Genomic DNA, 26,046 nt, shown 5'->3' on the forward strand with positions numbered 1-26,046 from the left:
TATGGTGACCTCCCAAGGGCCAACACTGACAACTCAGGCCTTTGAAGCTGGAGCGGTTACTCCAGAGCCTAAGCCTCTAACCTGGGCCGCTGACATCAGGGAGGCAGCCAGGCTTCCCAGAGGCCTGGACAGTGGAGCATGTATTAGTTTCCTGTGGCTGCTATAACAAATCACCATACACATAGTGGCTAAAAACAACATGGATTTATCATCTTATACAGGCATCTAGCTCGGAGCTACTGCAGGTCCATTCCAGAGCACTGCAACAGAGCAAACATCACAACTAAGCAAGCCAACTGAAATTTTTGGTCCCCCACTGCATATAAAAGTTGTTTTTGCACTATACCTCGGCCTATTAAGTGTGCGACAATCTTACGTCTAAAAAAGAACGATGCACATGCCTTGATTTTAAAATACTTTGACACAAAGACATGAAGTGAGCAAATGTTGTTGGAAAAATGGCACCGATAGACTTGCTCAACTCAGTGTGGCCACAAACCTCCAATTTGTAAGAAACACATTATCTGCCAAGTGCCATCAAACAAGGTACGCCTATGGTTCTGGAGGTCAGAATCCCAAAGTCGGTCAGCAGGGCTGCATTTCTTCTGGAGGCTCTAGGGGAGAATGCCTTCCCTCGCCTGTTCTAACTTCTACAGGCTGCCCACATGCCCTGGCTTACGGCCCTACGGCGTTCCAACCTCTACCTCCATCACTTCTCCTTCTCTGACTTTGACACTCTGGCCTACCTCTTTATGACGGCCCGCCCCGATCACCCAGAATAATCTCCCCATCTCCAGACCCTTAATTACATCTGCAAAGTCCCATCTGCCATGTAAAGTAAGGCAACCACGGGCTCCAGGGATTACGGTGTGACCAGTACTCAGCCCCCCACAGAGCTCAGAGACCGGAAGAGGACTCCCCTTACTAGCACTTTTCTAGAGTCAGGCCTTTTTGCCTTAAGAATATTTAAAATAGCTTAACAAAGCACAGCTAATTAAAAAGAAAAAAACACCTGTATGAATACCTACTGTCACCTATTAACTGCCTACCATGTACCAGCACAAACAGAAAGAGGCATGGTGGCCGCCATGTGGGGAGGTTATGTGTCCAGCTGGAAGTAGCAGGGCCCCCCTGAGCCCACATGTCTCCCTTGAAAGGCACTGATGTCGAAAGAGGTTGTATTTCCTCCCTCAGGGACAGGAAGGCAGACCCCAGTCCAGGGCTAGGTTTAGGTGGGCTGGCTCAGGGGCACTCCCCACCCCTCACACCACCCTTGGACGCTGTCCTTGCCGAGGACCCCCGCCGTCCGGCACAGGCCAAAGAACTGACAGCCTCTGACCTCCTTACAACCTAAGGAAATCTTATCTGTTCTCAGTGCTGGTAACTCACTCACCCTACTGACTGTACTCTTCGGGCATTGGTCCTGTATCCAGGGGACAGTTCTGAGTTGGCCCAGTGACAGAGGACACAGCAGATTCCCAAGACAGGCCTGGGATTTGGAAGGGTCGTGGGATTTTACCGAAGGCTTGACAGGCCAGAGAAAGAGGAGCTCTATTTACAGATTGGCCTTCATCAGGCTGTCAACAAATTCCCCCCCCAAAGGTATGGGCAGAGGCAGATAAAAACACAAAAGAAATGCATGCCCCATGTAGGCAAGAAAGAGATTCGATGCGTTCATCCCACCGATGCAGGAACAATCAACTGCCCCCTTCGTCAGGGTAGAAAATTCCATCCATCCAATCATTTAGAGTAGGCTGGAATGGTTTATGATGAAGAGTGGCCCACGGTGAGATACAAAAGATGACCAGAGAGGGAGTGAGGCGACAGAAGTGCCAGAGGAGGGGCCAGGGCTTGGGGACCCTGGTGACACCGCACTCAACGCTGGACTCTTGAATCAAGGCCATGAGTTCCCCGGGGCCTTGGGTGAAACCCGGAAGTGGGTGAGCGCCTCCTCTTGTGTCCTGGTTCGGACTCCTCACGTGATGCATGTCACAATTCTCAACCTGTGACCCAAAAACCCAGCAATGAGTGACCAGGGGACTTGAGATCACCTACGTAGAGAGAAGTACAAGGATGAAGTAAATCCAACTCTCAGTATTAAGATTTTGGGGGGTGTTCAGCAGGTTTATACTCATGACAACCTGTGGATTAATTTAAGGAGCTTGAACTCATAAGAGAATCTGGCATATATTCGCTTTGGGGTTTTTACCTGGAACGTGAAATTGAGATTAGATGTGTAATTTTCATTTTGGAGGTGGAAGAGAACTGTTAGTAAACAGCTTTGAACTGCTCCAGAGAACTTGACTTACGCTTAATAATATTTCAACTGCTTTGTGCTGAGCAAGAATTTGCGGCCTCAATTTGAATTTGCCTCAGTGGGGAGTCTGATGTACTGGAAAGAATTATTGAAATCTGTAAATATGTTTAAAATATTTACAAGAACTTATTCTGGGAGATTTAAATGGGATTGTTTGCAGAGTGGTTAACTGTTACATGTAGGAATGATTAGGACAAGCAAGAGGGTTTCTATGTTTACAGAAAAAATGGCATTATCCATATAATAAGATGTGTGTGATAACCTAAATAGCTTAAGAAATGGATTTAAAAATTTTTATCTCTTTAGCAGGATTGAAAATGTAAAGTAAGGATATAGTCATCTGCACACATACAAGCAAATTTGAATATTGAGAATATCAAATAAAGGCATTTGTCTAAGGATGTAGAATAACTCAGTAAGCATACTTTCGTTCAAATGCCTCTTACCCAGTTCTTTTCTAACGTGAGCAGTGAAAAGGTCGATTGACCTCTAGAAACTGTGGTATGGTCAAGTGCTCGCACCTTGGGTTTAGGGAACTTTCTGGTTGGAACAATTTCCCCCTCTCCTCAACTCCTATACCACTGTGCCCTCGGTTAGACTTGCAGGTAAATAGCTAAAACCGGGTATCTTGTGTATTAGCCTCTCTCAAAGGACTTTGACCCTCTGAGGCCAGGCTCTGGTCTTGTTCCATGGTTGTCCCCATGGAGCTGCACCCACCACAGACCGACACCGAGCATTTACTGGACTTTTAACCAGCCGGTGGTAAATCCTACAGGAATGTTTCCCAAAGCAAATGCCAACCTCTACCCCATGTCCTTCCTTCTGAACAGTCCTCTTGCCTCTTTCCCTGGGCAGTGAGTATTCCAGAATGTTCTAAGATTCTAGGAGCTCTATGTGTTACTGCATTGGCTTTCCAACAGCACTATTATTGCCACTTAATAGCTAAAGGAACAATAGTGCAGTGTCCCCACTGGAAACAACAGTCTACTGCACTGGTATTATCACTGATAGTCGTCACTCCCTGTCCTGTAAGTAAAAGACAGCCTCAGGAAGGACAGACAGGCAAGGAGAAAAAACCGGAGAGGCTAGAGCAGGGCACACAGATCCCCTGGGGATCTTGTTAAAATGCAGATTCTGATTCTGAAAGTGTGGGGTGGGGCCTGAGACTGCATTTCCAGCAAATTCCCAGGTGATGCTGGACTGCTGCTGTCTGCAGGACATTTTGTTTTGTTTTTAAGATTTTATTTATTTATTTGAGAGACAGATAGCACAAGCAGGGGGAGGGGCAGAGGGAGAAGCAGACTCGGGTCTCGAACCCAGGACCCCGAGATCATGACGTGAGCCGAAGGCAGACACTTAACCAACTGAGCCACCCAGGCGCCCCAACTGCAGGACATTTTGAATAGTGAGGGTCAAGAGGACTCTTACTGAGACAGTTCCGTGTGTTCCCTTATAGCAAAACTAAGCAGAAGGGAGGGGCACACAGATGTCACAGAGCTGTCTGATGCGACAGAAAACAAAGGTAGGACTTATTACACAGCCCCTTCCTTACACATCCATGACCTTATCTTCAAATCACAGGAGCCTTCAGAGGAAACCACCTTTTCTTTCTTAAAATAAAGATAGCAAAGTGTAGGAGGATGGAATGTGCCAGGGTCAAAAACCTATTAAGGTTGGGTACAGTGGGCCCCCATCATCCTTGACCCATGCACGCTTCTGGAAAACAGTGAGCAAGGAGCAGGCCAAGAATGGTCATGGGAGCACTGTTGCTTTAATATGGTGTGTGACAAGTAATATCGAAATTGTCCACACTCTCCAATCTTACTCATTTTTAATCGGCAATAATTAAAACTAAAGGAAAAAAAGTGCACTAACCACACCTCTGGGCTTAAAAACGAGAAGACAAGACACATAAATTCTCTTCCTTAAAAAAGAGCCATTTCAAAAGATTTTCTTTAATATCATAAAATATTTTCATGGACAAGTGAGCTAGCAAACACACATGCACCAATGTGCCTTCTGATGAGATACCCCCCTACCCCCCCCCCCCCCCCGCTCCCACATCAAGGTGGACATGAGATTGGAGAAATGAATACAGCAGATGATACAGAGAGAAAAAAAAAAAATCGATAAAAAGTACAGAATAGAACATTGTGCTTGGTTATTGTCCTATGTCACAACAAAACAAAACATTTCGGTGCAAACAGTTAATTTTTCCTCTTTTCCATTTAAGTCTGGTGGAGAAAAAAATACTTTTTCTATAATAAAATATGTGGTTTTTTGGCTTTTTTTACTTTTTTTAACATAACTTTTTTTTTCTTTTTTGCAGAAAATAATTTTGTAAACTGTCACTTTGCGGGCAGGGAGGCTTGACGCCACGTGGGTCCCGGCTCGCCAGGCTCGAGGCTGAGCGAGGAGACCAAACCCCGGCGGGAGAGGGGGCAGCAGGGGCGCAGGGCGGGGGAGGGCGCACAGCGGGCAGGGCGAGGGCGCTGGCCTGGGCGGGCGCGTTAGAGGTCACTCTCGCCGTACAGCGCCGTGGAGAAGGACATGTAGTCCAGCGCGCCCGGCACGGCGTCGGGGCCGCCGTAGGGGGCCATCCTCGCGATGCAGTACTCGGCCTGGTCGGGCGGCAGCTCTCGGCGCAGCTCGTCCACTGTGATGTAGTTCTGCAGAGAGCGCGGGCAGGGCCGCCGGGATGTCACTGGGGGTGGCAGCACCCTGCCCCGTCCCCGTCCCCTCCTCCTGCTTCTGGATACAGAGACGTGCACGCGCACCCATGCACATGTATATCACGTATACATTTATATACGCACGTGTTTATAATGCACACACTTGCATACATACACACGTGTGTATATACAAAATATATGTTCGTTTTCAATCTCCTGTCCTGCCACTTCCATACCTACTTTGGCCTGTGTGCAAGCTAATTCAAGCGCCACCTGCACCTATAATTCCACGTATCTCTCTAGTCTGCAGCAACCACGGGCTGGGGCAGCACCAGCAGGGACTCCGGCTGGGACGCACACCCGCTCAAGTGAACACTCTGGAGGTCACGTAATTTCAGCAAATGCAGTGAGCATCCAAGCGTGACATCGCCGTGGCGGACAGCTGTCTCCACCACGGTTGCGAGATGTGGGCCTGCCCCCACCTTGCCTGGTTCTCAGCCCAGGTTTGTGTGTGTCCGTGACAGGTCTACTGGGAAGTTGCTTCTTTTAGGAGTTTTAGGCTCCAGAACAGCTCACTTGAGGCTCTGACCCACAAGGTGGGCCCCCAGCCCCATGCCCTACCTCTGCCAGAGTCCCCTAGGAACCAGTTTCGAGGAGGGTGGGGTCACCCCTAGGTCACTCCAAAAGTCAGGAGCCCAGGCCCCTTTCTGGACCTCAGAGACCCAGAGTCACTTCAAGTAAGTGGTTTCTGAGGGTCATTCCAGCTCCAAGGTGCTAGGACTCTAATAGGGTGTCCTTAAACTTTAGGAACCGACCTTTAGGAACCTCTATTGGCTCAGTCTTTTTCCCTTATAGACTGAGACATTCCAGAAATTATGCTCCCCATTGGCTTTGGCTTTTTATAACTCAATCTTTTCAGTCTGGAGGAAGGATGGCAGAAGGATTATCCTATGAATTTTACAGAAAGGAACTCTGGCCTCTAGACATCCCCCGCTTTGCCAGTTTCCCCTGGTATTCCCACTGTTCCATTGCCAGGCAGGGGACTTGGGAAATTTGGAAACCGAAACTGACTGCTGCTCAGGGTAGACCAGTGCGAGACATGCTTCCCTCCCGCTCCCCGCCTGTGCCCGGCACGACGTAAGGGTGAAGTCTGAGTTCTCAGACGGCCCTTCCATCACTCGGTCACATCCCCACCCCATTCCACCCGCCTCTACCACTCATCGCTCCAGCCCAAGTGCGAAGGAGTCCCGCTCCCTGGCAGGAGACACCCCCCCACCCCCACAGGCTCATATTGTGTCCTAACACCTTAGCTGATCCCAAAACATTACAGAAATGGGTGGAGGTGGACAGCAGGGGGAGGCCCAGTGGGAGGAAGGGGTCACGGGGTGCAAGTGACCTCCCCTCCAGATCGGAGTGGACCCTGCACAGCACCCACGCCATAGCAGACCCACCTTGTCCCCAGCCAGGATCTTGAAGGAGGCCATGACTTGGTCCGCTGTGTCTGTGTCGGCGGTCTCCCGAGACATAAAGTCGATGAAGGCCTGGAACGTCACTACCCCCAGGCGGTTGGGGTCCACGATGCTCATGATACGGGCAAATTCTGCCTCTCCCTGGAGAGAAGAGCCAACCCCAGGCCTGTCAACCTCTCAGCCACAGGCTGCTGGGAATGTCTCATATGGACCTGAAGCCCCTGGGGGCTCAAAGTAGCCTGAGGCTGTGAGAGGGGGGCACAGCGGCCCCCTGACCTGACCTGGGCTGTCCTAAGGGCGTCACAGGGACATCAGACCCAAGAGCGAAGACCCAGTTCAGGCTTCCCACGCCCCACAGGTTCCCGTCGGAGCAAACGACGACAGTCCTGCCAACAGCTGTCGAGGCTGACGGCACGGGGCATGGACCGTGTGCCAGGCGCTCTTCTAACGGCTGCAGGCATTTCGCTTCTTTTCACCCTCCCCACCACTGCATGGCGCAGGTCCTTATTCCTTCTGTCGGGTTTCCAGACGAGCAACCGGAGGCCCAGACAGGCTTGGTGACTTGCTCAAGGTCACACAGCCAGCAGGTAAAAGAGCTGGGGTTTGAGCTTGGATGGTCTGGCTCCACAACCTGTGATCTCCCCACACCGTACTTTCTGTGTGTCAGACCCATGCACAGCACTCACGGAAGTTCCTTCAGTGAGCCCTGACCGCAGTCCTGCTGGGGTCCCCTCGCCTCATCCCGGTCCCCAAGCTGGTGATGGCAGAGCTGGGATTTACTCCTGGGTTCCCTGCGTCTCAAGCCTGCGCCCTTGCCTGGCACAGGGCAGCCCACAAGCTCTGCCCTTTGCACCGCGGCCCAGGAGCTGCCTGGCTGCCCAGCTCAGGCCCCCACTCTGCTCAGAAGGCCTGCGTGAGGGCACACAGCTGAGAAGACTGTGAAGGCCAAGGGGCGGCAGGCGTGGCCGGAGCCACCGCCACGGCGGAGGCAGAAACCTCTGTGCTTCCTGAAAGATGAAGTCGAGCCCAACCCGACCCGGGAAGTCCAAACCTCCAGTCCTCCCTGCCAGCCTTGGGCTCAGCCCCACCATCCACCATGGGAGTGAAAAAGCCCATCTCCACAGTAAGTGCCAAAGAATACGCCAGCACAGAGACCGAGGTGAGAAGGCCAGACCCCTGGGACACACACAGGCCACGAGGCTGGGCCCAGCCTGCAGGGCGCCATCTTCCCGACAGACTAGAATCGTGAGGCCCCTCCAGCGAGAGCAGCCCCTAGCCTGAGGGCCTCCAGCCTGCCCTGGCCAGGACTCGGCTTCTCTGGCCAGCTGGCGGGCCCTCATCAGAGCAGAGGGCGGGGTTTACGTTACCATGTTGTAACCCATGGAGATAAGGCAGGCGCGGAAATCATCCGTGTCCATCATGCCTGTCTTCTTCTGTGGGGGCAGTGGCACCGAGACACCGGAGGGTCAGAGGCAGGAGGAGGAAGGGCCGGCCCAGGGCCAGGAGGACAGGGCGCAGATGGCCAGAAGGGGAGGTCGAGGTGTATGGTTGGGGGGGGCGGGGTTAGGAAGGGAAAAGGAACACAGGAAGAGACACATCCACAGGGAGGAGAGAGAATAGGGAGAGGCAAAAGTCCGTCCACAGGATGGAGAGTGACAAGGAGAGAGGAAGGTGGGCCCCGGGCAGGTTCCCACGAAAGACGACCGAAGGCACAGGTCAGAGCAGTTGGAGCAGTGGGAAGAGGAGCCCGACATGGGCCAGACAGCAGGAGAGGACGAGCCCCGAGGCCCACAGGAAAGGGGAGACAGGGAGATCCAGACAGAGAGAGAGAAAAGAAAAAGGAGAAACGCGTTATTTCTCGGCCCGGATGCCACCCCTGAGCGTGCTCCATGCAGGAGGCGAGTACCTGGGGGTCGTTGCCAATATCATAACCCAAGCTGATGAGGCAGGCTTTGAACTCCTCGGGACCCAGCGTGCCGGAGTGATCCTGGGGCCGCCGTGCGCCAGGCAGCGAGCCATGCGGTGCCAGGGAGGTGGAGGCCGTGAGGGGAAGGGGTGGGCCATGCCCCGGGTGGAGGGTGGTGTGTGTGGGGAGACACGGGGACAAAGGCATGCGGGTGGAGAGGGTGGAGGGTGGAAGGGGCGGGGGGGGGAGGGGAAATAAAAGTGCACACGGTTAGACACACGGACGAGGTCCAGAGGGTGCCCTCTCCCTGGCACACGCAGCCCTGCTCTGGGAAGCAGGCCAGAGGGGAACACGGTGAGCCACAGGGGTGAGAAGCTCCCCCAGAAGGGCCCGGCCCACCCCGTGCCCAAGGCCCCAACCCGGCTTTCCAAGGAGGCTTCACCCACCCAGGAGGCTGGAGGACAGGGCAGGAGGCAGGGGCGGTGGGCAGCACTGAACCCCATGCTCTGACCCCTCTGGCCGCCCAGAAGCCCCAGGGCACTGGGAGGGCCGGCCCACGTAAAACCCAGCCTGTCCCAGAGCCAGGATGAGAACCTAGGACGAACAACACTGACGCCCCACAGAGTCTCCCAAAGACTGCTGGGGGTGGGCGGAGGGAGCCTCCCTGAGGCTAGGGGAGCCTTGCTCCCAAGGGCTGACTCCTCGTGGCCAGAGAGCAAGGGTCGGGGCCAGAGATCCTCTCTCCACTCACTACATGCACTCTTGCTCCGCAAAAGCAGGGACAGCACACCGGGACAGGCTTTCTAAGGCCGGCTGGGAGGTGCAGTCAGGGCAGGCTGACTCCCTGTTCTCCCTTCTTCTGCTCCTCCTCCTCCTCGCTTGCCCAGGAACTGGCCCAGCATGGCTGCCCACCTCCTGGGCAGTGCCCTCCAGGGCCCTGGGGCAGGGGCTGGGGACTGCTCTAAGTGCGGGTGGTGGGGCTCTCACCCGGTCGAAGTGGTTGAAGGAGGCCCGGAACTCATTCATCTGCTCCTGGCTGATGCCCTTGGCATCTCGGGTCAGGATCTGATTCTCCACTTCGTTGATGGTCCTGGCGATGGTGGTGAGGAGCTGCTCCCAGCCCACACGGATATGCTGGGGGGGCGGGGATGAGGAGCCTGTCAGCAAAGGGGCCCCAGGCCTGGGCCTCTGCCGCTCCCAGCTACTCGTTCCCCCAATACTGAAATGGCCCAAGCAATCAAATCCGGACCGCCAGCCAGATTTACAGCATCACCAGGACAAGGACAACACACCAGGACAGAGGACCCAGATGATGAAAGGGGAAGCAAAGGAGGGCGCTGGCCTCCACCTGAGGCAGCAGAGACCAGAACTGACGGCGTGAGTCAGGTCAGGAAGGAGGGCCCTGCACATCTCCGCTCTAGCGCCACACACACACGCCTTCACGGTCCAAACAATTCACCACTTGGGAGAGCAGGTGCCTAAGCCAGTGTTTGGAGACCACCTGCATCTGAATCACCAGGGTGCTCAGCCTCATCCCAGACCTAGTGAATCAAATCCTAGAGCTGGAGCCTGCGAGTCTGCATTCTCAACAACCTCCCTGTGAAATTCAGAAGAGCCTGAAGACCCAGAGCTCCAGAGGGCAGCAGCAGCGAGTATCCCCTCACTCCCAAGTGAGAGTTTGTCCTCCTGCGACGAGCACTTCCCTTGGAAGATGGGTAACTGCCCCCTGCGCCAGCCCGGGGGGTGGGGAGCAGAAGGTGATATGGGGCTCCCTTCCTGGAGAAGCAAGGTCGGCGCCACCCACCTCCATGGTGTAGTTGGTGTGCTTGTTGTCGAAGATGAGGGCCTCCTGGATGAGCTGGTGGTCACCCTCCAGCTGGTCGATCTTGGGCTTGTAGTTGACAATGCTCTTTTCATACTGTCGCAGGTGGCTGAGCTGGTCCTCCAGGGTCCCGTGCATCTCGATGGAGATCCGCCCGATCTCCTGCTCACCCGGAAGGAAGTCCTTGTCAGACCGCCCCACTCTGTCCCTGGGGTAGGGACTGGGGCACCCAGGTCATCGGTCAAGCCCCTCAGACGATTCTCGGTTCCCACCCCAGTACCAGAGAACCCATCAGTGGTCATTAGTCAACCAAGAACAAGACACATTGAGCAGGGACACACCTTGGTGTGGCAACAGCACCATAAAGGGGTATGAGAAGAATTGTCATTACCAGATGACATACTTCCCGTCTCTCAGGTGCCTCTCAGCCTTAGAAAGGGGCTGCAAGTCAGTTCCTCACCTAAACGTTCGCTCCTCTGCTTGCCATTCAAACTCCCCACCCAAGCCTTGTTTCCAGCTATCACCCACCTCAGGGACTCTCTCTCTGCCCACAGATCCAGCTTCCTCACAGCCTCAGAGCACCTGACGCGCCTCCTCAGTGGCCACGCACCTGCTGTTCTGCCCCCACAGGGCCTGCCTTGGCCTGCCTCGATCCCACCTGCCCCACGGGCCAGGCCTCATCCCCCTTTCTGTCTTGACTTCATCTATGGAAACAAAACCTGTTTGTAAAAGCCTCAATTGTACACTCAATTTGACCCAGCAAATATTTCCTAAGCAGCTACTACGCACCATGTGCTAAGCAGGTGGGGGTGGGGTGCAGGAGAGACACAAACATGAGCTCGACATGGTCTCTGCCCTCAAGGAGCTCAGAGGGACACCATGCTCTCTAACCCAAGCAGGGCCCCTTCCCTGATCTACAGTGCCCCAAGATCTGGCCCAACAACTCAACAAAAAAATTCCATGCTTGCCCGAGGCTCAGTTCTCTCTCTGGAAAGATCCTTCTCTTTGACAAAGCTCTCTGCTCAGGAGGAAGGGAGACCTGGTCAGTCAAAGAACCCAAAGGATAAATCAGCTAGTCAGTTCCCCAGGCACTCATCCTTCTGTGGGACTTCCTCATGTGGCTCTTTAATGGCAGCCCTGGGTGGGTCTTTGCTCACAAACCAGAGATCGAGATCAACCCACTGGCCTTCCCTGACAGGCTCCACACCCCTGTAGGGCAGCAGGCCCTTCATGGGCTTGGGACAGGCATTCCTCCCAGGGTCCCGCCTAGGAGGAGACAGGGCAAGCCTGACGGCTGGGATGGTGCTCAGAGGGGCAGAAGCCCCCATCCCTGCCTCCCGTGAGGGGACGCACCTCCATCTTGGTCTGAATCCAGGGCCCGATGACATTGGCCTGGGCTGCGAACTGCTTACGTAGCCTCTCATTGTGTTGCTGGCGGGCATGCTCCTCCGTCAGGGCCTGGTCCCTCCGAGGCACCAACTGCCGCACCTGGGGTGGGGACAATCATGGCACGTGGGCAACGGGCCGGCCACCTGCCCCATACTTCAGATGAGGAAATGGAAGAGGCATGAAGGGAAGGGGCCAGGCAGGTATAGAACAGGAGTGAACACATGGACCTGTTCCAGAAACTCCATCGTTCATTAACTGGACCGATGAGTACTTACCGTGTGATAGTGAAAAAAATAAGATCAATAAAAATCAATAAAAATCAACCAAAAAAGGGGACAAAATCCCTGCCCTTATAAAACTTTCAATGGCCCAGCCAATGCCCCACCCAGCCCTTGCACTCACGTGCTCCCATTTGCCATTGATCTCCTGAGGAGTGATGGTTGTGTAGGGGTTGGTGCCCGCCATGTTGACGTGGTAGGTCTGGACAATCTTGGACACCTCGTTGTGGATACCCAGGATGGCCAGACGCTCCTTGTCGGCATCAGGGAGGGTGGCCTTGAACTGCTCGTGGGCTGTGGTCAGTCCCTGGGTGCGAGAGAAGCACAGTGACCGGTGCCTCCTGTGGGCAAGATGAACTAAGGGAGCCCTACAGGTCCCAGGGTAGAGAGGGGTGCCAGGGCCACTGAAGGCCTGGCCCCACCCCAGCTGGGAGACCCAGAAGCATCAACCAAGGATGCTCATGGCTGAGAACCAGGCGGGCAGGGCCAGCCACGGGGAGGTGAAGGCAGAGCCATCAAAGCAATAGCTTCATGCTTAGGGCCGGTGAAGTCAGGAGCAACCACCCTAGAGTGTACCCCACCCCACAGTCGGGTCAGGGACAAGGGTGCCCCAGGTCTGCTCCCCAGGTGACCCTCCCCAACCCAGGCTTCCTTTGCAAAATCTTTTAAATCCAATCCCCTGCAGCTGTATAAAAGAATGAGGAAGCTATTAATATGCAATGAGCTCCAAAACATTAAGTTAAAAACAAGGGTTCAGAATACAGTATATAATTCTGTGTTAAAGGGGGTATGGGGAAGAACACATTAATTAATAAATAAATACATAAAGAACACAAAAATAAATATAAATTAATGAATAAATTAAAAAATGCTTGCATATGCCCTTCCCTCTGGGGAGGGCACTAGGGTAGGAGGGAGAATTTACAGCATATCCTTTTTATCTTCTAGATTTTATACCATCTGCATATATTACCTAATCAAAATACATAAAATGTAATTCATTCAAATGTATAAAATCTTTGGCTGCTATCCCCATCCCCACAGAGCAGTTCTGCAGGAGCGAGGTTTGCACAGGGGCCTGGGGGAGCCGGCCTCCGGGGGTGAGGGGTCTGCAGCACACCTGGATCTCCTCGATGGTGTGCACGATGAAGGTGTCCTGCAGATCTTCCATGGCCCCCTCCATCCAGTTGTTGAAGGGTGCGGCCCGCTTGGCATACTCCAAGTACAGCTGGTCAATGGTCTCCAGCAGTTTCTCTGTCCGCTGGGAGTGACAATTGAAGGGAAGGGGTGGACAGGGAAATATTCAGCAGAGTCATATCCAGAATCATCACTCCCTGCCCACTCCCCGCACCGCCCCCCCCCCGCCCCAGGCCTCCAAGACCCTCCTGGCCAGCCACAAGGGGTCTAGGTCTGGATGCACCAGACTAAGTCAGACAGAAAGACTAGGCTTTCTCTGGGACACTGATTCATAATGAGGGATCTACAGACCCTCCCACATTTGGAATCACCCAGCCTGGCCCCCGGTCTGACCTGTAGAATAGGAAAGTTCTCAAATGGCTAGGGTTGGGCTGCGAAGTGCACTAGACCGGGAGGGGGAGGTGTGGTTAGGGCCAGAGAGGAGGCGTCTCCAGCAAGGCAGAGCTCAATCCAGTGCCAGGGTGAACCTTCGACAGGCAGGCCAGAGCAGGTCCAGGGAACCCAGCGGAGCCTTCTGGCTCAAAGCAAAGGGACTCACAAAGCAGGAAGAGGCACCCAGAGCTGCTAGAGGCAGGCCTCCCTCTCCCTCAGGGGCCCTCACCTCCAGAGCTTCCCTCCGCTTCTGGGTTAGGGCTCCCAGATTGTCCCACTGGTCACAGATCTTTTGGCACCGGGCATTGACACTGGGTGAGTCATAATAGTCCAGCTCACTAGAAGGCAAGAGACAGGAAGAGTCCGGTGACCCGGGTTACCTCCAGGACCTGCTCTCCTCCCTGGGGCTGGGGGTGCGAGAAGCACGGGGGGGCCTTCTAGGTGCCCCTCCCACCCCCCAACTCCTTGGCTTTCAGAAGACTGCTGGGAGACAAATGAAGGCCAGTTCTGTCTGGGGCCCCTGGCACACCTCGGCTGGAGGCAATGCCAGTCTTGACCCCAGTGCCCCACGGCAGGGAGCCTCTGAGGCCCAGCAAGAGCTCTGGCCCTGCACTAGTTCCAGGAAAGGACCAGATGCCCTCAGCAGTAGGGTCACGGGCTCATTCTCCGCCTGGGGCGACACTCAGTCTTCTGTATTGATGCCCTTCCCACTCGGGCGCCCACTGTACCCCCTCCTCGCCTCACAGCCACACCCCGCCTCCCACGGCAGCCCCAGCCCTTGCCGCGCCTCGCCTACTTGAGCTCCTGCGCAATGGCAGCGATCTGCTCCACGCGGTCCTGGTGGGCGGCCAGGTCGCTCTCAAAAGCCTCGTGCTTCTTAAGCAGGGCCTTGATCTCCGAGAGGGTGGCAGTCTCATAATCCTTCTGCCGGAGCATAGCCTCTTTGCCTGGGTTCAGAGAGAGGGGGTACGAGGCTGAGCAGAAGCCGGAGGCCCCATCTTCTTGGCCCCGACCATCTACCCCTCGGGGCCCCAAGAGCCCCATATCCGGGGGCACGACATCCCCAGATGTCCACCATACAGCGATCGATCATCTGGAGCTTCAGAAAGTGATGTGCAGCGGGAACATCCACTAAGAGGCCGAGTCGGGGAAGTTCCTACTTTCCATGGAACACGTACGGGGCCACGAGGAGTGGTTACACACGAAGGCTACACAGGGCTAGGCCCCATGGTATAGCCAGGAAAGAACCACCCAAGCGCCTCAGGGGTGCCCCATCTTTAGAGCTTCTCCAGTTATTGTTGCTAGCCCCCAGCAGCCCTGCAGGGACCCCACCCCTTAATTACTCTCACTGTGGTCAGCATGTCCAGTGCACGCTACACAGAATCCAACAGTGGCCAGAACCTTCTCTGTCAGGGGCACCGCCCTCTCTTTAGCAGTGGGGCGGGGCTGGCCTGTCTTGGATTTCTGCTTCCCAGGAGGAACGGGATGAGAAACGAACCTCCTGGGACTGTTGTTACATGATGTCTGACAGCTGTCTCGTGAAGCATCTGGTACAGGACAAGGGCCGCCCTGGCCTGGCCTGGCCCGCACGCCCACCCTTCCCATCTGGGCCCGTCAGGGATGCTCAGTCCTGCTCAACAAATGAAGGCTGGGCTATGGAGGCTGGAAGACGGTGCCTGATATGGCCTTTCTTTCCTTCCCTCTACTTCTTTTTTTTTTTAAGAATTTTTAAAGACTTTATTCATTTATTTGAGAGAGAAAAAGCATGAGCAGGGGGAGGGGCAGAGGCAGAGGGAGAAGCAGACCCCCATGGAGCAGAGAGCCCAATGTGGGCTCGATCCCAGGACTCTGGGATCATGACCTGAGTCGAAGGCAGACGCTTAACTGACTGAGCCACCCAGGTGCCCCTTTTTTTAAGATTTTAAGTCATCTCTACACCCAAGGTGAGGCTCAAACTCACAACCCCAAGATCAAGAGTCTCATGACAGCCAGGCGCCCCTCCACTTTTTTTTTCTTTAAGTCAGAATAATAATATGACAAGTTTAGGGGGAAAAAAATTACAGCTGAGCCTACTTATCTACTCCGTTCCCATCTTTCCTTATACAGATGCTGTGTTACACCCAGCAGGTATATGTAAGCTGTCCTTCCTGCCTTTCAAACACTCAGCAGCGCGTCATCAGAGTCTCTGCTCCGGCTCCAGTTGCCGCACGTGTCCCCTCCCGTGGCTGAGCCACCACTGGCATGACCACCTGCCACGCTACTGTGGGGCATCCAGGCCCCTCAGCTTGTGCTATTAGAGAGGGTCTCACGGCAAATCTCTCTGGACGTGTGATTTCCCCACGTCCAGGGTTAATTCCTCAGACAGTCTCAAGAATTCCTGGCTCAGCAGGCAGGGCCACGGCTGGGCGTGGACGTGCGCAGCCAGACTGCTCTGCCCAGAGGTGGTGCCAGTGTCCACGGCCCGCACACCAGCTGGTGGCGGCCGGCTGACGGGGCCGGCCCCTGCTCTGTACCTTTCTGTGAGCTGCGCCTTGGCCCTGGAGCGGACGTGATCGGAACATGTGGGTGAGCTGGTGCGATCCCCCCTTCCACCCTGCACCAGGCGCACCTGGATGAATAGCTTCCTACACGTGCGGCGGAGGCGGCGCGGAGAGCAACCTGCGCCCCTGTGTACTTACGACGTGGAGCTAAACCCAAGCCCCTCAGGCCAAGTCAAGCACGCTCCCATCCCCCACCACGCCACAGGGTACAGCCGTCCCTAATGGTCTCCAGCCCAAGATCTGAGGAGCACGACAGAGGTGACTGGGGGAGAGTGGAGACACTGCGCTCCACCAGCCAAGAGGGTCTGCCCCAGAGGCTCCGACTGCAGCGGCCGCAGGACCCTAGGAGATGGGCAGTGTGGGTCCCTCTCCAGAGGAAAAGACTATTCCAGGTGTGATTTTTCTTTCTTTGGAGTTAACTTCAGCTGCCAACAAGCAGACACCAGACATGGCCCCAAGTGCCTCCAAGTTGGAGTAATGGAGACACGCGTGTGCTAAGACGGCAAAGGCTCTGGATCACTATAACGGGAGGCTGGAAACAGGAAGAGGGAAGGCAGAGGAGGAAAAATACCCAGGGCTACCATTTACGGAGTGGGCTCTATGTGCCCAGCGCTCAGCTAAGCATAAAATGTCCTTATGATGTTTACTCCTACAACAACCCTAGGAGGAGGCATGCTGAGTTGAACAGTGTCCCCTAAAACTCATGTCAAACCAGAAGTTCAGAATCTGACCTTAATTGAAAATAGGATCTTTGCAGATGCAATTAGTTAAGATGAGGTCATAGGAGACTAGGGAGGGCCCTAAATCCAATGACTGGAGCCTTTATTAGAAAAAGGAGAGACACAGAAGCAGCCATGGGGGGTTGGAGGCAGAGACTGAGCTAAGCCAGTGACACCAAGGATGACCAGCAACCACCAGATGCCAGGGAGCAACACGGAGAGCCTCGTCCTCAGAGCCTCCAGAAGGAGCCAACCCTGCCAACCCTTCTGCTTTGGACTCCTCCTGACCTCCTCCTCCTGAGAGAGCACGTTTCTGTTGTGTGAAGCCACCCAGTGTCTGGTCCTTTGCACCGGCGGCCCTAGGAAGCTAACACAGGAGAGGGCGCATGGTCATCTGCATGTCACAGATGAGGGAACGAGACCTGGGGGCTAAATCGCTGGTCCAAAGTTACCCTGCTTCTAGGTGGCAGAGTTGGGATGAGAACCCCAACCTAACGGACTCAGGGAAGAAGACATCATCACGGTGACCAAAACCAACAATGAATTACACATACGTAGCATCATCCTAGCCCAGGTATCCATTCATTCCGTTCCCCTAAACCTATGAAGTTGGCACTGTGATTATCCCCACTTTACAGACGAGGAAGTGGAGACACCTAAAAGGCTAATGAACTTGTCTAATGACAAGAACTGGTAAGAGACAAAACAAACAAGCAGCAAGAGAGAGAAGCCGTAGCTGGCGGCTCAGCTGGTAGAGCACGAGAGCCGGCACCCCCGGGGGGAAACAGGAGGCTGGGCTGGCCTCACCGTCCGTCCAGGCCTCATGGATGGAGGCCTTCTGCCGGAACTTCTCTGCCAGGTGGTCGAGCCGCTCCAGCCTCCGGATCTCATTCAGCAGCCACTCCTCGTAGCCCTTCTCCGCCTGCTCTAGGCAGCCCCAGGCATTGTTGATGTCCTGTAGGGATGGGAGGCACAGGGTCAGCCCCTCCTGGCCCCCGAGACCCACCACAGCTGCCCCATGCCTTCTAGAAGAAGCCCCTTCCCCATCTCAGCCACGCCCACCCAGCCCCACACTGGTGTTTCCCAGGCTCCTGGGCAGGGAGTGAGGCCCCAAGTCCACAAGGGCTACCCAGCTATAGGGCTTTGGGCGTGCAGCTCTATGCGGAAAGAGCCCGAGGCCCTCTGTGGCCCAGGATGCTGACCAATCACAGAGAATGTAGGGCCAGCCAGGGGAAAAGAACAACAATTGAATGAGGCAAGCAGGCATGGGAGCCTCCCAGGCTCCCCACATCTCTGGATCTGCTCATGGGCTCTGGGCAGTAGCCTAGAGCCTGCAGAGACCCTGGTCTGGGCAAGCTGGCCAAGCATGAGGACAGTGACAGCTGCTGAGCACAAACCCACAGCCCTTCAGACAGGGAGCCACCCAGAGGGTCGCTCCTACAATTAGTGCAGGGTGCCCGCTGGGCAGATAGGGGCTGAACCGGCCTGCATGCCACCTGGAGGCCCCGGGGACGGGCTACATCCACCCGGAGGAGGGGGCTCTTCTAACTCACACAGAGTACCCTCTGTTAGCAGGGGCTCTAGCCACCTAAAAGTTGCTGTTTTAGCCTGGAATCTGTAAAAAGACAGCCACTTTCCAAAGTGCAGATACAATGGCCAGAGACTCTTTCCTCTCCTCCAGGGTCCCCCGGGATCCCGCCTCCTTCCAACGGGCTTTGCCTGTCCCCGGCCCCTCCCGCCTTATATGCCCACGCCTCCTCATGACTTCTCATTTTAAAGGGCAAAAGCTCTATCTTGGTGAATTCTTAAATTTTCTTTTGCATGCTTCCCTGGCTCATAACATTTCTTCCCAAGTCTGAGGACAGGGTAAGCGGGAAGCAGTAATAACCTAAGTAACCTAAATGAAGAGAATTTAACAACTCGGAAAGCCATTCACAATATAATTTTAATTTCTTTTTAAAAAGCAACTTATCAAATAACATGCTTTAGGATTTCCTTAAAAATTATATTTACAGAGACTAAAAGAATCTTTTCCAAAAATCTTTTTTTTCTTAAGGAGGCTCTGTGCCCAGTATGGAGCCCAACTCGGGGCTTGAACTCACGACCCTGAGATCCAGACCTGAGCTGAGATCAAGAGTTGGATGCCCAACCAACTGAGCCACCCTAACATTTTTTAAGTTGATATTGGGTAATTGAGATTGAGTAATTTCTATTTTCTGTATTTTGCCTATTTGTATCTTTGAAATATCCAACCAAAAAAAAAAAAAAATCCATTACATTTTTTGTATGGTAAAACACTTTTTTTAAAGTGCTTAAAAAAGATTCCATGGCAATAAAAAATTATCTTAATTGCTATTGAATCGAGCCCTGTTTGGTTCAATATGTCAAGAGGCATTTTGTTTGCCAAGATGGTTTTCTGAGGGGTGGGGGAGAAGGTGGTGCTGGGGGGTCCAGGTGGATATTCTGGGTCTGGCAGGGCGAGTCGGGCCTGGAATAGTGGGGGGTGTGGGGGTTGAGCCTGGGGGGCAGGCAGGGGAAGACACGTCCTGCCCTGACTGGGAGCAGCTTGGGGCTGGAGGCGGCGGTCCAGCCTGGGGCGGGGGGGGGGGGGGGGGGGCGGCGCTCACCGAGACCATCCTGCCCTCAGAGGGCATGAAGGCGGGTCGGTTGCTGAGGCGCAGCTTGGTCTGCAGCGTGTTGAAGTTGATCTCCAGCTGGCACTTCTCCTGCACTTTGGGCGGCTTGTGCAGGCGCCGGTAGTCCCGGAAATCCTCCAGCTTCTGCTGCATGGCGTGCATGGTGTTCTCCGGCGCCCGGTTCTCCAGCCACGGGATGGTGCGGCGGATCCACTCCAACAGCTGGAGGGCGGAAGGGGTGAGGGTGCTGGGAGCGGGGGCAAGGGCTGCTTCCCTCTCCTCCTGATGGCCTTTTGGCCCTTCCCACGCTGTGGGAGCTGGGGGGAGGGCTCTCCTGACAGCACATTCTGTCCCAACTGCCACTCCCCGGCCACGAGGCCAGGTTCCAGGGTGCTCCTTCATGCAGCCTGGCCACCAGCCTCCTCTCTGCTAGGGGAGGAGGCCAACTCCACCTCTCTGCTCTGCCAGACCTGGTGGGAAGTCAGCGCGACTAGGAGCAGACCCGAGCTCTGGTTCCAGCTCTACCACCCGGCTGGGCCTCCGTGTCCTCATCCGTACCAGGGAGGGGTGCACAGTTGTTTCCCGAGGCCCTTGTCAGTCACCTGGCCATCTAGAATTCTAGAATGAGGATCTCTGACTCAAAAGGGAAGAGGCCGGCTTCTGGGGCACAGGCAGGGAACAGCCTGGGTAAGGTGATGACAGTGGAGAAGCTGGGGGGGGGGGGGGGGGTTGGTGGTCACAGGAGGCAGAACGAGCGCCTGCAAGGTACCAGCCTGTCCCCCAAACGAACTCACTGGCATAATGACGGGAACCCCATGGGGTTAGGTGCTGTGAGCCTCCCCCAGGCTGCAGAGGGGTGACCGAGCACCGTGAGGTGCCAAGGTGAGGAGGCTAGAATGGAAGAGCATGGATAGAGCCTGGCACCTGGGTTCTTAGTATGCTGGATGGCAGATCCACCAGAGGCTCAGAAGGCTGAGTTCTTTTAAGGAAAAAGCAAGTGGATCCCTACAGCATCTGCTCCTGGCTCAAAGCCTAAAGTGACCCAAATAGAGTCAATGGCAAAACCCAGAACAGCAGACCCAGCGCTATCTCCTCCTGTCCCCTGGGTGGGCCCAGCTGCTAAGCTAGCTTGAGCCAGCACGGGTCCCTCTCCAGGTCACATCCTCACAGAACCAGGCGTCCTCCTTTTCTAGGCCAAGCCTCTCACAGAACAACAGTATACCAGGCTAGAAAGGCCCCTGAGATCTCTTTCTTGGCTTAGCTCTCACTTGACAAGTGAAAAAACAAAACAAGACCCAGAGAGGTGCAGAGTTTGCCAGGCTCACTGTTTGTTGGTGAGAGAAAAAGCCGGGGACTCGGCTCGATTGGCGCCCCCCTCTGCCTCCTGGGAGAACGAATGGGTGAGGAGCGGAAGCTTCCCTGGATCTGCTGTGCTGGGACCAAGGACTACACCCAGCCTCAGACTGTGCCCCAGGGGCGGGTTTGGGGGGACAGGTTCTGGGGGCTCCCTCTTCCCCCAGGGTGGGGTAGCAGAGCCTGGCTGGAGCCGGGCCAGGAGAACCCAGGAGGTACCCACATCGCTGGCCAGCTTCTCATAGTCTTCCATGAGCTGCTCGTTCTCCTGGTTGACGGCCAACACCTTGCAGATGCGATTGGCTGCTGTCTCCGCCTGGCAACAAGAAAGGTGGGGAGGGGGTGCTCACGGTCAGCCCTGGGTAGCAAGAGCTCTCACCCTTGCAGCTCCACGTGGCAAGAAGGCAGCTCTCAGGGCTTCGAATCCACCGCCTCCTCGCCAGCTTCTGCCAGCCCACGCTGGGTCCCACGGATCAAGGGAGCCCAAAGAGAGATCTTGGTGGCTGAACTGGGGGCCCCTGGAAAAGGACCTGAGTTTGAGGCCAATCATGCATGTTGGGAAGACACTAATGTGATGACTGATACAATCAAAATGTTCAGGTAAAGAGGTGAGAAAATTCACGCCCAGCCGAGAATCCCAAGTGGAGGCCCTGGGATTCTGAAGGCTCAGGCTCTCAGGCTGAATTGGCCAGGATCTTGGGAGATGCAGAAATTCAAAGCTGGGAGTCTGGAATAAGGTGCCTAGTGAGAAGCAGCAGGGCCTCTCAGGATCCCTACAGAATCTGCTCCTGGCTCAAAGCCTAAAGAACATCAGAGAAGACTCGGAGACCCTCTACGGCATGAAGGCGAGATATAGGACCAACCAAGCACAGGCAGAAGGTCCAGAAAGCTAGGCGCCTGTGGGAAGGCTAAGTGCGGGTCTTGCGCTGAGGGAGTGCTGGGCTAGCAGATGCCCCACATGGGTCCTGGTGACGAGAGGAATGAGAGGGGACTGACTGGAAATCAGAGGCAAAGGCCCAGAAACTCCAGGGGACACTGCCTTCTCAGGCCATGGAGGGCACTGTGGACCCAACACCAGCAAGGGCCACATGTCCCTATATCACCAGGAGCTCTGGTAATTTTTAAAATTCATCTTTTCACATCATGACCCAACTACAAGGGGAGAGGAACTCAAAGCCTTTTTGGGGGTCCTAGGATAGAAAGACAGCCTAGGGGTGGGAGCAGATAATGCCGATGAAAAGACAGATATGCATCCTGGGGCCCTAGAGAAGGGTGACCCTGCAGACGACAAGGGCTTAAGGGACAGAAAGATGGGACCTCACAACTGGTTGATGAACAAGACAAAATGAGTTTTTATTGCAGCAAGATAAACAGAGGCTAGGCATAAGGAAGAATTTCCTGAGAATGAGGGTGCTTTGAACTGAAAAGAAATAATTAAGATGTAAATTTTTTTTTTTTTTTTTGCAGAACTTTTCAAATAGGATACATACCCACTGATTCATGTACTGGGAGGGCCTGCTGGGATGTGTGTGTGTGAGGGGGCAGAATGAGGTCAGCATAAAGGTCCTTTAAAGCTCAAAGTCAAGAGATTGCACCTCTAGGGTGAGGTGTCAGAACAAGGAGGCCTCCACCAGGTCCAACTGTGGGAATGGCCAGAGGGTCTCCAAGACAGGATGGGTGCTTTGAGTCCCAGGTCTCAAGACACTGAGGCAAGGAGTCACATCCTTAAACCCTCACCCCTCTGTCCTCCAGCCTAACTCTGCCCTGGAGATGCCATGGCCACTTTTCACGTAGAACTCCTGATTGATCATCCTTCCTCTTAAAAACCAACAGGTAACTACAGGGAATCCCAAAAGGTGACAAGGAGGGAAATTCCTTCCCTGTGGGGCCCTGGAAAGAGCAAGGTCATAGGGAACAGGCCGACATGCCCCACGAGGAGGGCTGGGGGTAGCAATCCACCTGAAGTCACTAGGGCCACTTCCCTTGAAGGCTGGGGAGAGGGACCCGGGGGAGCCAGTGGTCTCTGTACCGACATAGGTAAGCTATGTCCAGCATGGTGACCAAGTGGGTAAGAATCAGAGATGGCCACGCATCACAGGCAAGTAGCAGTTACCACTGTGATGTTTCATGGATAAAGCCCTCCTTGGCCTTGTTAACCTCCTGATTCATCTTGAAATCCCGGGCTCAGTGGTCCTAAGCTTTGACTTGTGTTCACTTTGTCAAACCGGCAGACTGAATGAGGCCTGTGTTCGTGGAATTTTAGGAGATGGATCCTGGGAGCCTCCCTCGGGAGCCCCGCCCATCCCTCGGAGCCTGCTGCCTGTTCCAGGGTCAAGGCAGGCTCCTTCGGATGAAGTCTGGGGGACTTCCCCAGTGGCCCACCTGGGGATTTTTCACAGAGACCCGCCTCTTTCCCAAGCCTGCAACTCAGCCTGCCCATGCCCAGGTGGCTTCACCCAGAGAGACTGAGAAAACCGATCATTATAACCAGGATATCTGCCTTTGGAAAGAAAGCACAGGCACCACGGAAGAAGAGTACTTTCTTTAGAAACGGCAATGGCCCGTCTGCAAACTCCACCAGGGGTGCCTCCGCCCTCAAGTGACAGCCCTGCTCCCACAGTTCCCTTTAGGAAAGAAGCAGGCTCCTGGAATCCTGATATAATTTTAGGGAAAAAAAAAAAAAGACAGGTAGAAAGTTCAAGACCTTGACCCGTTTCTTTCGCTCACTGTGTAACTCCCCCTGCAGAAGCCTACAAGGTGACACCTGCTTCCACACTGGTCCCTTTACAAAGAAGGGTTCGGTCACCCACCACCCCCAGCCCAGGAGGCCACAGAGGCCATGCAGGGAAGTAAGACCTTTGGGACATACTCGCTGAGGTGGAAGGCAAGTGAGACCCTTGGCGGGAGGGGGGGGGGGGGGGGTGGGGTGCGGGGGGACACCGATGCCTACCCCAGTTGTCCCACTTTCTAGTTTTCTAGAAATTGTTTCTCCTGTGGCTACAAGAACTCCATCACTATAGGGGATTTAGGAGAGAGGTACCCAGAACCACCAAGTCATGAAGACGGCTCAAAGGAGAGATTTGTTCTAGAGGAGGAAAGATTCATTCTCTGAGAGAAAGAGAAATTGAAGCACCATCAGAACACCGACCCTGGAAGAATCCTTCCTGCAAGAGGAGGGCTGCTTTGGAACCGAGAAGAAGAACCAGACTGCCCAGCCTTTCTGATGTTAACAGAATTTGCATGAGATAAAGGACATAAGCACAAATATCATTAATGGGCTGAGAAAATATTTTTAACACTAGGCAAAAGGATTACTCCTAAATGCCAAAGGAAGACTTCTAGAAATTTGTGTTTACCTTCCCTTGGTTTGTTTTTTCATGACTTACTTTAAGTTATATTATTATACAGCTTAACACAGAACAATCTGTTTGGTTTTATAATAGTGTTGTCTTTCCCAAGTTAGGGACTATTATTCCTGGAGTACTAACAACTTAGCTATCCCACATGAAACTCAGCTATCCCAATCCAGGCTGCTACTCTCAAAAGCAACGTCAAATTCACTGGTCCAGGTAGTTAATTAAGGTGACGTCTAACATCCAAATGTGGCCAAATGACGCACAATGGCTCTGTCACCCACCATCCACGGGCATTCACATGAATGCCACCAAAATGTCATCTGTGACCTTTTTAGTCAAAAATTTCCCAAATCTACCTAGAATTGCCCATTTCCTTCCTCCCACAGCTCAGCCCTTCCCTGTGTCTAAATCGGCACCCAGCCCCGGTGTCCCCACCAGCGGGGCCCGTGGGCAAAGGGGCTCAGCTCCCCACCTGCCATCTCCCGCTTCCGCTGGGTGCCTCGCTCTGGGCCGCGGGAGAGCCCCGGCCAGCAGGGCTAACTCGCCCTCTCCTCGCAGCTGTACTGTCACACCTCCAAGCTGTCACATACGCTGTGACTGCCTTCCCCACACCTGCCACATCTTCACTTGAGGGCCCCTACTCAACCCTGAAGACCCCCAAGCTCAAGTTCAAGAAAGCATGCGTGTTGTGCAGCCCTGCAGCCCTCCGGCCTGCCCCGCCCCCGCTCAGTCTGCAGCAAAGCGGGCACTGATTGGACCGCAGCCGTTGTTGGCTTCTAGGTGTAAGGGCTTCCCCCAGATGGACCGTGAATCCCTTGAGGGCAGGAATGGGGTTTCTTTCCCGTAGGAGATTCACGATGTGAAAAAAGCAACCGACGGGCCAGAGAGATGCAAACATCACCATCTACTCCTGAAAGCATCCAGAAACACCTACAGCAGAGCTAGTCTGTGCCTTAGATGGTTATTTCTCACGATCGTTCCCAATAGACCATGAACTTTAAAGCACAAACTACATAAACAAAATCTGTTGCTTTCTGTTGATTCTATATCAACACGGGGGAAGAGGAAGGGAAAAGGAAACCGAGAAACAATCAGAACCCAAACCAACATGTCAAACAGAAGTCGGTCCTCGTCCGACAAGGAAAACCAATGATGTGCACTTGCGTGCCATACGCCTGTACGGGTACGTGGACTACTTGGCACGCTCGCGCGCACGCGTGTGGACACGTGCGTGGATGCAAGGCACTCTGCTGCCTTTCTAGTTCCACCGTCCAAGGCTTGACAAGAGGAAGACAGTGGTGGGGATGGAGGGCCCTGGGCATGGGTTTCAGGATATGTCCCCCGACTGGCACGAGACATGGAGACGGTCAAGACAAGAAGAGTGTGTGAGTCTGAAAGAACCCTCCTTCTTCCATAGGAGAGGGCGAAGCTTCCCCTCCCCCCGGCCTGGCCCGCTTGGCTCTAAGCAGTTGCCTGAATCCTTAGAAGCGTTCCAGGACGACTCTGGGAGAGGCTCTCGACCCAGGACATGAGAGGCACACCACCCTTACCCCACCCCCAGCCCCACACTGGTGACCTTGTCCTTGAATGTGGACAAAAGGAGCGTGAAATGGTTGCAACAAGGATGAGAGGGAGGGAGGAGGGCATGGGGGGAGGTGGCATGAGGTCTGGGAGGGAGGAAAGCAGGTTGCTCCATGCACACGCACATACGCACGCGCACGCGCACACACACACACTCCCGTCCGAGCACCATCATCAGCCAGGACACAGGGAAGGCCAGTGTCAGCAGGCATGAAGCCCAGGACAGAACCCTTGGAGGAGCAGGGGAGGGAGGGGAAGAGCTGGAAAGAGGAAACCCCCACAGCAGAGCGCCCTCTAGCTACGGACGCAGGCAAGCGGGCCCTCTGTTGGTTATCAGGGCTGGGGGCCCGCCCCGGAAGTAGACAGATGCTGCTCACAGCCTGGCTGAAAGGTTGGGGGGTCAGAGGGGCCAGAAGAAGCTGGCAAGACAGCAGCAGTG

General features: G+C 54.5%; 1 protein-coding gene across 3 annotated transcripts in view; it reads right to left on the reverse strand.

Annotated features, from left to right (window-relative positions):
• Nucleotides 1–4,367: 4,367 nt before the first annotated feature.
• Nucleotides 4,368–26,046, reverse strand: part of ACTN1 (actinin alpha 1) — a 93,483-nt gene continuing 71,804 nt past the window's right edge. Inside the window, exons 9-22 of one of the 3 annotated variants that reach the window (XM_032405394.1) lie at nucleotides 20,894–20,986; nucleotides 19,309–19,539; nucleotides 17,489–17,636; nucleotides 14,219–14,369; nucleotides 13,652–13,760; nucleotides 12,974–13,114; nucleotides 11,978–12,160; nucleotides 11,540–11,674; nucleotides 10,169–10,348; nucleotides 9,352–9,498; nucleotides 8,365–8,445; nucleotides 7,826–7,891; nucleotides 6,441–6,599; nucleotides 4,368–4,986 (exon numbers count right to left, since the gene is read on the reverse strand). In XM_032405394.1, the coding sequence (XP_032261285.1) occupies nucleotides 4,828–4,986; nucleotides 6,441–6,599; nucleotides 7,826–7,891; nucleotides 8,365–8,445; nucleotides 9,352–9,498; nucleotides 10,169–10,348; nucleotides 11,540–11,674; nucleotides 11,978–12,160; nucleotides 12,974–13,114; nucleotides 13,652–13,760; nucleotides 14,219–14,369; nucleotides 17,489–17,636; nucleotides 19,309–19,539; nucleotides 20,894–20,986 (1,983 nt within the window). In that variant the 3' untranslated portion in view covers nucleotides 4,368–4,827. The remainder of the gene's footprint in view (nucleotides 4,987–6,440; nucleotides 6,600–7,825; nucleotides 7,892–8,364; nucleotides 8,446–9,351; nucleotides 9,499–10,168; nucleotides 10,349–11,539; nucleotides 11,675–11,977; nucleotides 12,161–12,973; nucleotides 13,115–13,651; nucleotides 13,761–14,218; nucleotides 14,370–17,488; nucleotides 17,637–19,308; nucleotides 19,540–20,893; nucleotides 20,987–26,046) is intronic. The other 2 variants (XM_032405395.1, XM_032405396.1) reach the window with 2 other exon arrangements.

Source organism: Phoca vitulina, unplaced genomic scaffold, assembly GCF_004348235.1.
Source record: "Phoca vitulina isolate PV1807 unplaced genomic scaffold, GSC_HSeal_1.0 scaffold7, whole genome shotgun sequence".
Lineage (NCBI taxonomy): Eukaryota > Metazoa > Chordata > Mammalia > Carnivora > Phocidae > Phoca > Phoca vitulina.